We start from the raw sequence: 14,822 nt of genomic DNA on the forward strand, positions 1-14,822 counted from the left end.
ACCAGGCTGGGGCCTCTCTCATAACTGCCACGATGCACTTTTGAGCAGAGATGCTGAAAAGAACACATTGCTGCTGACCTGCGTGCTCCCGTCCTGATTGCTTTGCAGAAGCAAAGCAAATCGAAAGCTCCTGTTACTGCAGACGGGCTCTGTGGTTTGGTTTGGACCTGGTTCACGGAGGCAGCTGTCTGCTTGGAGGCGAGCGCTTTTGTTTTTAACCTGGCTGCCTTTGGCTGCTTTGTGCATCTGCTCGTTTAAAAATAAAAAATAAGCATAACAAATCTTTTTTTTCTGCCGTTTTTCCCCCTTGCAGCATGGCAAGCCCAGCAGGAGATGAGGCAGGTCAGCTGCAGGGGTGAGGGCTGCCTTCTCCCACATGCCCGGGCACTCGCTGCTCGCAGGGCAGTTGCCACCAGCACCTCTGCACCCCATGCATGGTGGTGACAGCATCTAAAATGGGGGCCAGTGGTCCTAGGTCCCATCCATAATAAAACAAAAACAGCGAACGAGGCTGCCTTTAGCGACAGAGATCGTGTTATGTGCCAGGAGAAGTCTGTACCCAGTGCAGCCCTGTTTGTCTGGCACTAGATGTGAATTTGTCCCTTGGAACAAGCTGAACAGGGGCTTGGTGAAGTGTGACTTGTGTTGCCATCTCAACATGCTGCTTGCTAAGCCTTGGTTGTTGCTGAGGGGTATCACCAAATTCGGGGAGTCACTGCTAGCTGGAGGACCAGCCACCTGCAGGTAAAAGCCAGTGGTTTGTGCAGTCAGGTTTGTGTGTTCCCCTGCCCATCTCACAGAGATGTGGCATGGGTGGTCTATATTCATTGGGAGGAGTGACCGGGAGCTCCAGGGCAAGAGAAATGCCTTAGCAACTTTATATTTATCCTGAGTGAGGCACTTACCAAGGTCCTGGAGGAGCAGTGGCTTGGAGGTCCCAATAAACTCCTCATACACGCAGTTGCTGGGCCTTGCTTTCCTCCCCCTGTTTTGGGACAAAGGGACAAAGAGGCTCCCTCGCTGGTTGTGGTCTGCCACAAAAAAAAAAAAAAAAAAGCACATCTTGGGTTGAAACTCTTTTTTTTTTTACTGACCTCCTCCAAAAAGCCGCATTTGACTTGGGGTTGGTTTCTATAGTGTGCAGGGATTCTTGTGTGGCAGAAAAACTGTTCAATGTGTAGAGTTAGCACAAAGCAGCAGTTAGAAATACAGAAAAACACCGTGAAATAGAATGTAGGAAAAGAAGGGATATGTAAAAATATCTAGTAAAATTGTAGCGGACAGAATTTTTTATCCATCCACCCACTTATACATGTTTTGGAGATACCTTGGCCCACGTTCTGTATCAGAGCATCCGTGCCTGGGGCTGATCCTTGCATCCTTGTGAGAGGTGGGAGTTTGGCACAGCAACCCGACGTGGCAGAGAGCTTGCCGTGCTTCCAGAGAATGGGGAATTCAAGACATTTAGCCTGACTTTTAAGAAACATTTGATTGATCCAAAGTAGTAACCTAGATGTTTCTCTTTCTACAGCCTTTCTTTCCCATCCCATTCCTTTATCTTTTTGTTCTTAGCTCTTTCTTCCTTTTTGGGGGAGAGAGGGATTGATATTCAGTGAAATATAAGTAAGCCTTTCTCTGTCTTTGATGTCTTTTCATTTTCTTCCTTTTGTTGATGTTGCCACATGAATTTTGCAGAAGGTCACACATCAGAAAAGGAGCAGACCATTAAGTGAAGCTGTGTGGCCAGGGAGGGAGAGCAGCAGAGGAGTATCGGGGAGCTGTGGCTCCATCCTCATCCCCACCAGCCTTTCCCAGGGTGCTGCGTTGCACCTCCCTTCCCTCATCTACAAGCATCGGTGTCAAGAGTGCAGTGGGATCTGCAGGGCAGTGTGAGGTGACCCCATTACCTTCACCCCGTTTCCAGCAGCAGCCTGGCTTAGGCAGCCGATTGTACCCCCTTCTCTCACCTTTTGACCCATTTCAACCAGGTTTGATGTAGCAAAGAAGCTTCTGGGATAATTAATGCTCTGCAAGCTTCATTAAAAATGGTTGGCCAGGAAGATGGGTGTTCAGACAGTTGTGTGTTTGCGTCTAACTTCTGATCCCATCTGCAGTGGGACACAGCAAGTGACAGACCACAGACAAAATACTCTGTGGGAGGATGATTGTGAAGGGAAATAGAGGGAAATTTTGAAGGAATATGTGGAAATAACAGAGAATATTCAGAGTAATCCAGTTTAAAGGTCAGTCAGCACAAATCTGCAGAAAACCAGGCATCATTTGTTCCACTGTTCATCTGCTTGCTTATTATTAAAAGGGAGAAAGGAAAAAAAAAAAGCAACAGAGATGGCGGAAACCCAAGGCATGGGTGGCTCGGAGGTGCTGATGCCTTGAGGAATGATAATGACAGTGTTGATGATCCCAGGTCAGAGGGAGATGTCACCATGTCATCCTGACCAAGGTAAATGCTTAAGGCATGGCCATAGAATCACAGAATCATTAGGGTTGGAAAAGACCTCCAAGATCACCTGGTCCAACCATCCCCCTACCACCAATGTCACCCACTGAACCATGTCCCTAAGCACGTCCAACCTCTCCTTGAACACCCCCAGGGACGGTGACTCCACCACCTCCCTGGGCAACCCGTCCCAGTGCCTGACTGCTCTTTCTGAGAAGAAATGTCTCCTCATTTCCAACCTGACCCTCCCCTGGCACAACTTGAGGCCATTCCCTCTGGTCCTATCACTGGTTCCCTGTGAGAAGAGGCCGACCCCCAGCTCCCCACAGCTTCCTTTCAGGTAGATCATGCTGCAGACAGACCAATCCATGCTTCACTGAGCTGAGTGAAAATGTGCCATTTCCCAGAGCTTAAATGCACCCTCAAGCATCAACCCGATGCTGCAGCGCTTCACCAAATTGGAGCAAGGGTGCAGGAGCACCCCCAGTCTTGGTCGGGCCTTTGGTGGTGGCCGTGAGCATGGAGCACCGCGCGTGTAGGCCGAGGCAGCTGCAGTGTAACTAATAGCATCTCTGGACAGCCTCTCCTCCATCCTGCATCTTTGCCATTCCACAGCTTATGTTTCAGCAGAACCTTACCTGCGAAAGTGCTTCATGAAGTGATGTACAGAGAAGCACGCTGGGTTTTGGGGAAATGGAGCTGGAAGCTGCCATCCCTGTGCTTATCCGCAGACAGCTACTTCCTCTGTCAGTACATCACTTTAGGTTTCCGTAAATACAGTAGGGGTATGATCTGCGATGGGCAGACTAGCAGGAATATGCTCTAGAGGCTTTCAAAGTACTGATAAACTGCAAACAGAGCTAAGCAGTTAGCATCTGCATGAGCAGAAATTGTTTCTGGCTCTCATGCCAATGCAGAGGTGAAAAGAGCAGGCTCATGGGCAGCAGTGAGGTGGTCTGAAACTGCCCGCTGGTGTTGGATGTGCCCAGGGGAACTGCAGTGGGATTTATCTCATTTGATTTTCACTTTGTTGATTCTGCTAGGTGCCAGTCACTGCTCATCATTTACAAGCTTTACAAAAAGGTCTGCATTTTTTTTAGAGATAAGATCTCTAATTCAGATTCTCCATTTAATGTGCTTCTACAAAAATCAACACAGGTCCTACCCACGTTCCATCCTCCTCAAGTCGGTAAACTCTGGTGCACCCCACATCCCATTCCACGGACTCCTTGATGTCAAACGATGAGTTTCCCATCAGGTCTGGAAGCGTTACAAACCCAGAGCCCGTCTGATCAAGAAGAGTAGCAAAATTGAAGTCAAGAATTGATTAGAAAAGGCATTTTGTGAAATAGGAAAGAGAGGTTTTTTTTTTTCCTCTTGAAACTGTTATAACAATGGAATTCCACTCCCCCCACACACACACCCCTGATGAGCATGGGTAGATTATAACACAGCTGGTGTAGTTTTTCTTTTTTTGTGGTTGTGCTGACTGATGTTGACTTCAGATCCTTTTAAAATGCATATGTTTTTATGGAATTCTTACATTTGAGAACTTCCAAAGCCACTTCACCACGTGAATCGTGTTTTTAAAGTGGATTTTTTTTTTAATTCTGTAGGCAGTTAAGTGCACAGATCAGGACTCAATGGGAATATCAGCAGGGTCACAAGAAGGGACCCTGTTTAAAAGGGATCTAAGGATGCCTGTGACCTCTGCTAGCTGCCTTTATCAATATTCAGTGAAAAGTGGTAGTTTAAGGAAACTTTTGTTCCAGAAGAGACTTGATAGGCCTCCACAGATCTGCTGCAGTTTCTTTGAACCCACCTCTCATCAAAACACAGACCTTTGAAAATGTTGACTTGCATTAACTATTCTTTCCGCCTTTACTTTTAAAAGCAAGGCAGTCCCTATAGCTTTATTTAGAAATCACCCGTCATTAGTAACCACAATCATTTAGTAGACATATTTACAAGGTAAGTGACAGTGGGAAGTAATTAAGTTTAATATAAATCACACTCAATTTCAGATCTGCATGCTTCAAAATAATAATTAATAGAAACTGCAGCTTCTATAAAAAGGTACAGTATTTATAGCAGTGTCTTCTTTCTTTTCCAGCTAAATGCATTGACTCTAGTGGAGATTAAAATCCCCTGTCTGTTCATCTTCCTTGTTTCAAAGTCATTTTCTACCTGTGGTGCACTTCATTGTGAATTATCCACTGCTTTTATTCTTTGTGGGCAGATTTTGCCTCTTAAGTTGATGGGGAGAGTAGCAGGGGAAGAGTTTAGCATTGTCCAAAACGGTATTTTAAATGTATATATCTTGAGCTGTGGCTTTCTGCTCAATCCATGTTTTACAGATCAGTGCCTAATGGTGTGTGCTTTGTTTCACAGGTGTCATGCAGCTGATGGGTCTGCTGTCGGAGGTGATGGTCACAGCCAGGGCTGAAATCCTTGATTAAACAAAACAGTCAAGTAATCTGGGAAGGTTGGAGCCATTTGCAAGATCTTTTGAGTTTATTGCTCACCCTGCCAAAAAAAAAAAGAAGTCACCATTTGGGACCACAGCCTGCTGCAAACGGCTGCCATGGCTAGCAAAAGAAAGTCAACAACTCCCTGTATGGTGCGAACTTCTGAAGTGGTGGAACAGGAGGTCACGGAGCGCGTAGAAACTCCTAAAGAGAAGGGGGCTGGCACACCGCAGCAGGACGCCAAAAAAACTTGGCCTTCAGAAAGCTCGGTAAAAGATTGTGAAGTGGTCGAGGCAAAGCCCCCAGCTGAAAATCAGTCTAAGAAACCCCAGGGTGGTTATGAGTGTAAATACTGCCCTTACTCTACACAAAACTTAAATGAATTTACAGAGCATGTTGACACTCAGCATCCAAATGTCATTCTCAACCCCCTGTATGTCTGTGCCGAATGCAATTTCACAACCAAAAAATATGATTCTTTATCTGACCACAACACAAAATACCACCCAGGAGAGAGTAACTTTAAACTGAAATTAATTAAACGGAATAACCAGACTGTTTTAGAGCAGTCCATTGAGACCACCACTAACGATGTCACTGTCACGAGCAGTGGGCTAGAAAATGCAGAGTGTGAGGATTCGCTTCATGGGGGAATTAGTGTGAGTAAAACGCCGATGATGAAGTTGGGAAAGCCTAAAGGGGAAACCAAGAAGGGTCCCAAAAAGCCAGAAGAGGGAGTTACGGAAAACCACGTGGATGGTGCTCTCCCCCGCATCATAACTGAAGCCACTGAAGCTATTGCTTGTATAAACGGAGACCTCCTCCATGACGTGTTAGCTCATGTTATGCCCTCTGTACAGCTACCACCAAATATTAACCTTGTCCCCAAGGTCCCGGTACCTCTGAATAGTACCAAATACAACTCTGCACTGGACACTAATGCAACCATGATCAACTCCTTTAATAAATTCCCTTACCCAACGCAAGCAGAATTGTCATGGTTGACAGCAGCCTCAAAACATCCAGAAGAACAGATCCGAATCTGGTTTGCTACGCAACGTTTGAAGCATGGCATCAGTTGGTCTCCCGAAGAAGTGGAGGAGGCGAGAAAGAAGATGTTCAACGGTACTATCCAGGCAGTTCCCCAAACCATCACTGTCCTGCCAGCTCCTTTAGCAACGGCAAAAATCCCCCCTCCCATCATCCAAACAGCTTTGCCCTGTCAGATACTGGGCCAGACTGGTCTGGTTTTAACCCCTGTGTCAAACGGTTCAGCAGTTTCCTGTTCACCAATTACACTTGCTGTTGCCCCAAACCAGGGGCAAAAGAGGACAATACAGACCCTAGCAAGTGTTCCGGAGGCCAAACGTCCTCACGTAGTTCAGGTGCCCGAGAGTCCTGCCAAGCTGACTGCCGTACCGCTGACGCCAGCCAGCGAGCGAAAAAAAGACGAAGGAGCAGATAGCAGAGCTGAAGGCCAGCTTCATAGCAAGCCAGTTTCCCGACGACACAGAAGTCTACCGGCTGATAGAGGCAACGGGTCTCTCCCGGAGTGAGATCAAGAAGTGGTTCAGCGACCACAGGTATCGAAGTCAGAGGGGCATTGTGCACGTCACCGGCGATGCTTTAGGGAAAGATCAAATAGCACCTTCACTGGGTCGGCATGGCCGCTCATTCCATCCGTATGCAGATTTTGCACCCCAGAAGTTCAAAGAGAAAACCCAAGAGCAGCTTAGGGCCCTTGAGGAGAGCTTCCTACGATGCTCTTTTCCGACCCAAGGGGAATTGGACAGGCTTCGAGTGGAGACTAAGCTGAGCAGGAGGGAGATTGATTCGTGGTTCTCTGAGCGGAGAAAGATAAGGGACAGCATGGAGCAAGCTGTCTTGGACTCAATGGGATCATACAGAAAAATTAAAGAACAAGGAACTCCCAACGGTGCAATAAGCCAAGCAGAACTGCTGAATAGCTCCCAGCTCCCCGGTGCTTTGTCTGGGTCCTCTGCCACATTTAAGAAAACCCAGGAGCAGATTCATCTACTGAAAAGCACATTTGCAAGAACTCAGTGGCCATCACCCCAGGAGTATGACCAGTTAGCATCTCAGACTGGGCTCACAAGAACTGAAATAGTTCGCTGGTTCAAGGAAAACCGGTCTTCGTTAAGAACGGGGTCGCTTAAATGGATTGACCAGTACCAGCAGCAGTACGCTGTTGATGGCCATCACGAGCAAAACCAGAAAAAGGGATCAAAACTCACTGAGAGTCCAAAGAATGGTAACGAGGTGTCTCGGCAGCATTACCAGGAGCATAAAAAGCTGAACGAAGAGAACGCGGGGAAAATGGTGGTGAGAGCAAAAAGGGACTGCGAGCCATTGAAAGACTCTTTGTTGGGGAACCAAGCGGAGGGTGCGGAGAGGCTGGAGTGCAACAGCCACGACGGCCACGGCAGCGAGGAGAACGAGGAGCCGGCCGAGGTCAACTGGGTGGAGGTGACGGTGGGCGAGGACGACGCCGCATCGGACTGTACGGACAGCTGGAGCCAGGCGGCGCCCGAAGGGCAGGCGGAGCTGGCGGACTTTGACTCTGAAAGTATATCTGGAGACAATGCCCACGTATAGACAGGTAATGCTGGTGGTGCCCTGCTTCTCTGGGCCGGCCTCAGGCCGGGTGTGCTTCCAGCATCCCCTAGCCCCTTTTCGGTGCAAATCCCAAAAAGCCCGTCCCTGCTGGATCCTGGTGCCTGCTGGATGCCTGAGCACAAGGGAGAGCTGTCCTGGTTGTAAATTGAAGCAGTTGCTTGCTAGGGAGGGGTTAGTGCTGTGCGCCAGGTTTCTCCTTTCGTTTTGGGTCAACTCCCGTTTAAGGGCATTATTTTACTTTTTATTTTTTTTGCAGTAAGTGCTTAAGTCCTGAACTTCTGCCTTTAAATGACCCGTGTAACCTGTGCAGAGCCTGATGTAAAACACACCAGTGGAGCCATGCAAAGAAATAATAGGAGATACTAGTTCCCAATAGCCCTTTTGCTAACAGATCACTGGTCTCCCATGGACAGAGGCCGCAGCGCCTGGTTTTGCACCTCGGGTCCTTCCTTTGCAGCAGAATAAAAGCTCTCTGCGGGAAGGGCCCGGGCCAGCGATGCTTCTTTATGCAACAGCAAACAAAAAATGCTGTGGGGCCTCAAGCGGCTCATGTAAATGTGCTCTCTTCCTCTTGCAGGTGAGAACTGTCTCCAGCCTTGCTTTGTTCTGCTTGCTCACTGTAGAGGCTTAGGAAATGCTCCAGACTAAGCTGTGTGGGTGTTTTAGCAGCTCTTCTTCACAGGATCCTGAATTTAAAAGCAAGCTGCAGGGTCTTTTCTTAAGGGGGCTGGGGAGTTACGTGAGCTTTCACAACATGAGAGGATGTGTTGTTTGGAGACCTGAGGCCTGTTTCTGATCACAGTTACGCAGGTATAAATCTGGAGCAAGTTCTGTCAGGGTTTCTTGACTTGCGTGTGGAGTTCCCCAGAGCCTTTAACGTTCTGCGCATGGTACAGCCGAGATCAGAGCCCGTCTTTCCTGAGCTGGAGTCTCTTTATGCTACAACTTACCCAACAGAAAGCACAGCACCACGCACTAACAAACAATTAGAGAACTTGGATTTTAGAAAGAATTAATGCACCTCTGATGTCTAATAAGTATAATATGCTAAAATATTAAAAAGAAAAAAAAAAGAAATACAAAAGCCAGGACTAGAGGAAGTCCCTACCCTTGCACTAAGGACGTTTGCTATTGCAGCTGGCAGGACTCAGGTTGAACTGCTTTGTGTTGCAGAAGTGCAGGTTTTTGCTTAGCAATCTGTGCTGGCCAGCCTAGAGCCCTCCAGTTTCTCCTTGTGCTGCATGTATATGCAAAAGTCTGCTAGACACTCTGAGTTTAAAAAGGGTTTCCAACCCTGCAGTGGATGCATTTTGAACTACAGTTTGGGCGTTCAAGAGATGTCACTGTGTCCGTACCACGAAGTATGTTAAAGCTCCAGGCTGCAATACAAAACTATCCTGGGCTGTGCTTGCAGAAGCCGCTGGCTGGGGGTGTGAGGAGCAGGTTGTGGCAAACACAGAGACTGGAGGAAGACGGGCTGGGGACATCACCTGGAGCTGCTGTGGCTGCTGCAGAGGCACACAGGGGTGCCACGGCTCTGCAGCCACATAGGAAACCAGACCCAGGATCTGGACAAATGAGCAATGTAAAAGCGCACCATGGGATTTATATTTTTCTGTCAGGGTTTGTCATTCCAGATCATTTTGCTGTTCCAGCTACAAACAGTTACCCTAATGTAACCGAGGGGAGGGAGCAGGCTGTGGGCGAGGAGGGGGAATGGGGGGCAGATAGCAGGGAGGGGGACCTGGCACCACTTTCTCACAAATCTCTCGTGCTGTGAGACCGAGCCCTGCCTCAGCCCTCTTCCCAAGGGACAGGTTGGTGCCTGCACTGCAGTGCTAGCAGGATAAATTGGGGTGAAACTTCTGCCATCACGCCCTGCTGCTGCCCTCGAAGCTCCACAGCTTTGGAGGTGCTCGAGGGTCATCAGAGAGGAACTGTAATAGGAACTTCACTCTCAGATAAACTTTCACCAGTTTATCCTTTTTGTGAGGACCTTCCAAGGGCCTGCTGTAAAATACACCAGCTGAGAAAAGATGCACCAGAGCTGGGCTTTCCCTGCAATTCCGGAGGATCAGACGACCATTTTGTCCTCCAGACTTTGCCTATTTCTCAGCATCCCAACCTGGCGACTTGACAAAAGCCCAAAGCCTTTCTCTCTTTTGTTCCACATCGTCTTCCCGGCACATCTCAGCCCAGAAGTGCCAGTGCCTGGGTGGGAGGCGCTGTCACAGCCGTGGTGACATGAAAGCCGGGAGCTTTATCCCCTGCACTGATGGGACCTGTGGAAAAATCCCAGCTTCTTTTTCCTTCAGGATAAACTGTCGCTCTCATTTTTGTGAAGGCTGGCTGTCTTGTGTGATTTTGAACTGAAACTTCGGAGTTGAACTAGCAAGGTGTTACCCGAGGTGACACCCAGGGTATGACTCAAAAGCAAAGACCGTGTGAGACCTGGCGGTGAGCTTGTTTCTGCGTGTTCTCATGTAAAAGTCTGATTCTTCCTAACACCAGAGCCCTCGGTACCTTCGAGCGGCCGTGTCACCATCCTGGCTGCACACAGGAGGCGCTGCCAAACGCTGAATTGCTGACAAGGGACTTTTCCTCCTCTTGGCTCTTGCACAGCTGCAGTCGTGGTGTGAAACTTCCACTGCTGCACTTCACTTTGTGCAGAAACGTGCTCCTTTGATATTCACGCTGTTGCTATTTTCTCAGCCTGACATGAGCGCTTTAAAGTGAACAGTTTTCTGCGCTCAGTCTCTGTACTTCTGTTGTGCAGCTTCTGCAAAACTTGAAGTGCTGCAGAACTTCTCAGATCCCTCTTTGCCTCCCCCAGGTAGTTTTATAAGTTCCTGAAACCATTAGGGAGTATTTGTATTACAGCCTCGATGGACCTGGTGCCTGAGAAAATGTTTTCTTCAAAACTGATGCATTTTCAGTTGCTTCTGCTGTACTTTCACGGCCTCCTGGCCATACCATCCACAGGCTAATGCGGTCTCTGTTATAAAGCCTGCTTCTACCTAGCTGAAGCTTTTGCCAAAACCAGATGAATTCCGCTTAGCAGAGTCAGGTTTCCTGAACACTCCCTCAAGACTTGTCCCCGTAAGGCACCTTCGGGATGCTGAGTGGCTGCTGCAAGGTGTGCTGAAGCCCTCACTAAAAATGCCCCCGATGCTGCTGACGAAGCTTTGCATCCCTCGTGTATCGGCACAGCCTTAGCTCCCTGTCCATCCGTGGCGAGATTCCTGCCTTCCGACAGCGTGGGTCAAAACCAGGTCTCTTGTCACCACTTGCGCAAGCCTGACGAACAGAAATCCGCCTCGAATTAAACACAGCACATCACGGCTCAGCCCCGGGAGCAGGAGCAGAGCATGCCGGAGCGACTGGCAGCCTCTGCTGGCTTTCTTCACAGCATTATCTCCCCGGGGGGTTTTCCCAAGATTTCCTCAGACCAGAGCTTTTGTCTTTTCTCAGAAATGTACTTTTTTTTTTTCCCCCACCACCACTTTCTCCACCGAAAACTTTCTGATTCAGGGTTGCTCTCACAACCTCCATTTCAGGCCCAGAGGCCTTCTACCGAGGTAGAAGATGCTCTCGAGGGCCACGAACACTCCCTGGGGTCGCTGTGACGCCCTTCCACAGCCCAGGGAGCTCTGCAGAGCTGTGCTGAAGGCCAAGATCTGGGAGCTGCACACGAGAAGGCCCCAGAGAAGCCAGGCCTTGCTCGCTGCATGGTGCTGAGCATCAGCAGCAGTCTGGGCCCTCCCGGTGCCCTCAGGTCCTTTCACACCACGGTGGGAGCTGAGATCAGTCGGATGCTGGTGGCCCAGCACATTCCTCGGTGTCTGAGACTGGTGAAAGCTAGCAGCACCGGGGTTTCCCTTCCTTTCTGTTCGAGTTCTCATTTTTCTTGTGGTTTGGTGCTCTATCCATGAAGCTGGCTGCAGCGCCTGCTGCCGACGGTGGGCTCCACGGCCCCCGTCCTGAAGGCAGTGTGGGACTTCCCAGCGGTTTTTGCAGAACTGAAGCATTTTAGGGACTCGCCGTTTCCCCTAAAACCATTAAGCTGTGTTGGAGACCCAGCAACGAAGGACTTCAGAGGGAGAAGCAAAACCCAAAGCAGCAATTACAAAGTTGCACTGCTTTAGGAGGCACAGAGAGGTTGTCTGAGTAAAGGCTGCAGGGACAAGGAGGATTTTTTTTTTTTTCCTTTTCTGTTGGCACAAACCCACGCTCTTTTGCTGGGCTGGGCCACTTTGCTTTCTGAGGTGCAGATGCCAGACAGAGCTCAGTGCCTCTGTGGGAAATGACAGAGCTAGTCGCAACATTCGTAAAAGGTGTGAAATAAGGGTTGCGGTGAACACTGGTGCAGGAGAAACCACCCCGTGCTGCCGCCTGCAGCTGCAGCCTGAGTCGGTGCTCACACTTCCTGCACTCTCACACTTTACTCATGGGGAAAACCACGCTGGAAGTCATCCCTGTAGGGCTGACATCCCTGTCGGGCTGACATCCCTGTAGGGCTGACATCCCTGTAGGGCTGACATCCCTGTCGGGCTGACATCCCTTGCCATCTCCCTGTAGGAGCGCCCTCGCCCTGTGTCCCCATCTGTTCATAGGGCCGTGTGTAGGCAGGCAGCTGTTCGAGGGCTGGTTTCGAGTTTGTATAATTCTTTTCTAAATTCATGCCATATAACGAGAGGGTTTGCTGGGGAAGAAAGGTCCGAAGTCTCCTTGCCTTTAGCTCCATCTCTCCTGTGGTCACAAAGCAGCTGCCCCCAGCCGTCGGGTGTCACCCACGAGCCGGTGCAGGCTCTGCCCGCGGTGTTTGCAGCAGCGAGCGATCGGCAAGAGTCAAGGCTGGGCTGTTTGCCCCCATCAGCGGTCTGTAGGGGGGTATTAGCTGGGTGTTGGGCACAACAAAACGAATCTGGCACCCTGCTGCAGCATCAGTGATAGGAACAGGCTTCAGGGGATGGTTAATACCAAATGCAGTGCCACGGCAGCTGCAGGGATGTAAATCGGGTGCTGCGTTAATCAACAGCCCAAGTGTCTGTTCGTGGTGTCTTTAAAAGTAATATGTTTCTTCTTTAATTTTTGCAGGGGTACTCATCAGCTGCACTGTCCTGACAATGAAGGGGAATTCTGCCTGAAAATAGAACAAAAGTCTATTTTCCTGCCTGGGGTGAGATAGCGTGTTGCGACTCCAAGTCTCAAACCGTGCTCGCGGAGGCACAGTGAGAAATACTCTTGTGGAGCACCGTCATGGGGTTGTTTATAGTGCCAAAGTCCTACTACTGCATTGAAAAGGAAGAGGAAGAAAGAAAAAAGGGTCCTTGTACATAGGGTTCTCCTTCGCTTTTCTCCCACCCACTTTCCTGCCCATCCTCTTCCTGTACTGGAACAGATTTGTACGACGTGGAAATTTTGTTAACTTTTTAATAGGTGCGAGTTATTCTTGCATATAATGCCATGGCAAAATTTTAGGGTTGGTTTTGGGGGAGGGAGGTGTCTTTTGTGGGGAGGGGGGAGAGGAGATTTTTTTTCCGAATCACTGAATCACAAAACAGCTGAGGTTGGCAGGGCCCCCTGGGGTCCACCTGGTCCCCCCCTGCTCAAGCAGGGACGCCCAGAGCAGGGTGCCCAGGGCCACGTCCAGGCGGCTTTTGAAGATCTCCAAGGGAGACCCTACAACCTCTCGGAAGTGTTTGAAGAAAGATTTGCAATTTTTGGAATCTCTTTGGTGCCGATCGACATCCGATCCCAGATTCCCACCCCAGCAGCCGTTTACATTTCAGCCCACGCAATGCAGTTTGGGTTTGGGGAGGGGAGGGGCGGTCTGCCTTGGTTGGGGCTTTGGTTTTTTTTTCCCTGTTGTTTTGACTTTTTTGTTTTGTTTTATGGCCATCTTCTACTGGTTGAAATATTTAAATCTCTGCTTTCCTGTGCTCCTATGAAGCAAGTCTTCTCCAGCTCCTGTACTTCACTTTTCACAAACGAGGCCAGACCGTGGGTCTCTGACGATCTTTGCTACAATGCCTTTTTTTTTTTTTTCCTGTTTGTTTGGTTTTAGCACTTTTTGTTTGAACACGCAACCCCCGGAGGGGTTGGAGTGAGAAAATGAAGATGCTTCGTAATCTGAACTTGTTTGCGTTTCTTGGGCTGGTACAAGAATGGACAGCATAAACACAAGCCTGTCCGCCAGCTTTAGATGTTGCAGCGCACAACAGAAATTTCTGATTAACCCTTGCCACTAAATTTTTAGATCAGTTCTAGATTCCTGAGTGCACTTTTTTTCAAGTACTGCTCATTTTCCTTTGTGCGGGGTGTCTGTACGTGCGGGTGTGAGGAGGAAGAAGAGGAGGGAGAGCGGGAGCGTGCGTGCGGGTGCAGGAGCGGGTGCAGGAGCCGGCCGCTCGGTTACTCGGACCAGCTGCGTTTTGAAACCTTACCCATATTTCAGTACACTGCACAAACACAATGCTAGGGAGTTTGAATAAATCCAATTTTTCTAACTTGTTGCTCATTTGTTGTAACTCAATAAAACAAAAGCTAGACATTTTGGTAACCTTTTTCTTGTCTCTCTCTTTTTTTTTTTTTTATCTTCTTAATTAAAAACAAAGATCGGCCGCCGCCAGCTCCACGTTGTGCAGAGGAGCTCAGGGGCTTCAGAGCTGCGATTAGGGTTGGAACTGGTTTTGCAGTAATCGGCTTGGCAAACACTAACCAGATTAAAATGAACAGCTCAGTCCACTACTGATTTTTATTTTCCTGGTGTCAGACAGTTGTACGCCACGTGAGTGGGTCGGATAGTGCCTGGGAATGGGGAACCAAGCCCCTGCCCCATGCATGGGGCATGCATGGATTTAGGGGTACCTTTATATTGGTTGCCCTTACAACCTGAATGAATGAAGGAAGGAACGAATGAAAGAAACCTTCCCCATGACATTTAAACATCAAGGGAAGTTTACAGTAAGTAGTGAGGAGGACTCGGTGACTTTTCTTACAATAAAGCTGTCCAGGACATTGCTGAAAGGGGCTGAACCAGCACCCATCTCCCTTTGGGGCTGGGCACTGCAGTGGCTGCACTCACCTTGATCCTACACCAAAATCTGATGGCAAAAGGTACAGAAACCAGCCCAGCTGCTCCTCCAGCACCTGCAGCCTGCTGGTGAGCACGCACATGGGCTGTGCCATTGACCATGACGGCGCACGAGGCTGCGTGGGGCGATCCTGCCTGCATGGAGCCAGATATCCCATGCAGC

At 49.1% G+C, this 14,822-nt stretch overlaps 1 protein-coding gene across 1 annotated transcript in view; it reads left to right on the forward strand.

The window, feature by feature from the left end:
• Positions 1–14,130, forward strand: part of ZHX2 (zinc fingers and homeoboxes 2) — a 69,397-nt gene extending 55,267 nt beyond the window's left edge. The window contains 3 exon segments of the mRNA XM_040547016.1: positions 4,850–6,368; positions 6,370–7,546; positions 12,661–14,130. Of these exon segments, the coding sequence (XP_040402950.1) occupies positions 5,043–6,368; positions 6,370–7,542 (2,499 nt within the window). The 5' untranslated portion in view covers positions 4,850–5,042 and the 3' untranslated portion in view covers positions 7,543–7,546; positions 12,661–14,130.
• Positions 14,131–14,822: the final 692 nt, after the last annotated feature.

The sequence above is a fragment of the Cygnus olor genome, chromosome 2 (assembly GCF_009769625.2).
Source record: "Cygnus olor isolate bCygOlo1 chromosome 2, bCygOlo1.pri.v2, whole genome shotgun sequence".
NCBI classification, from domain to species: domain Eukaryota; kingdom Metazoa; phylum Chordata; class Aves; order Anseriformes; family Anatidae; genus Cygnus; species Cygnus olor.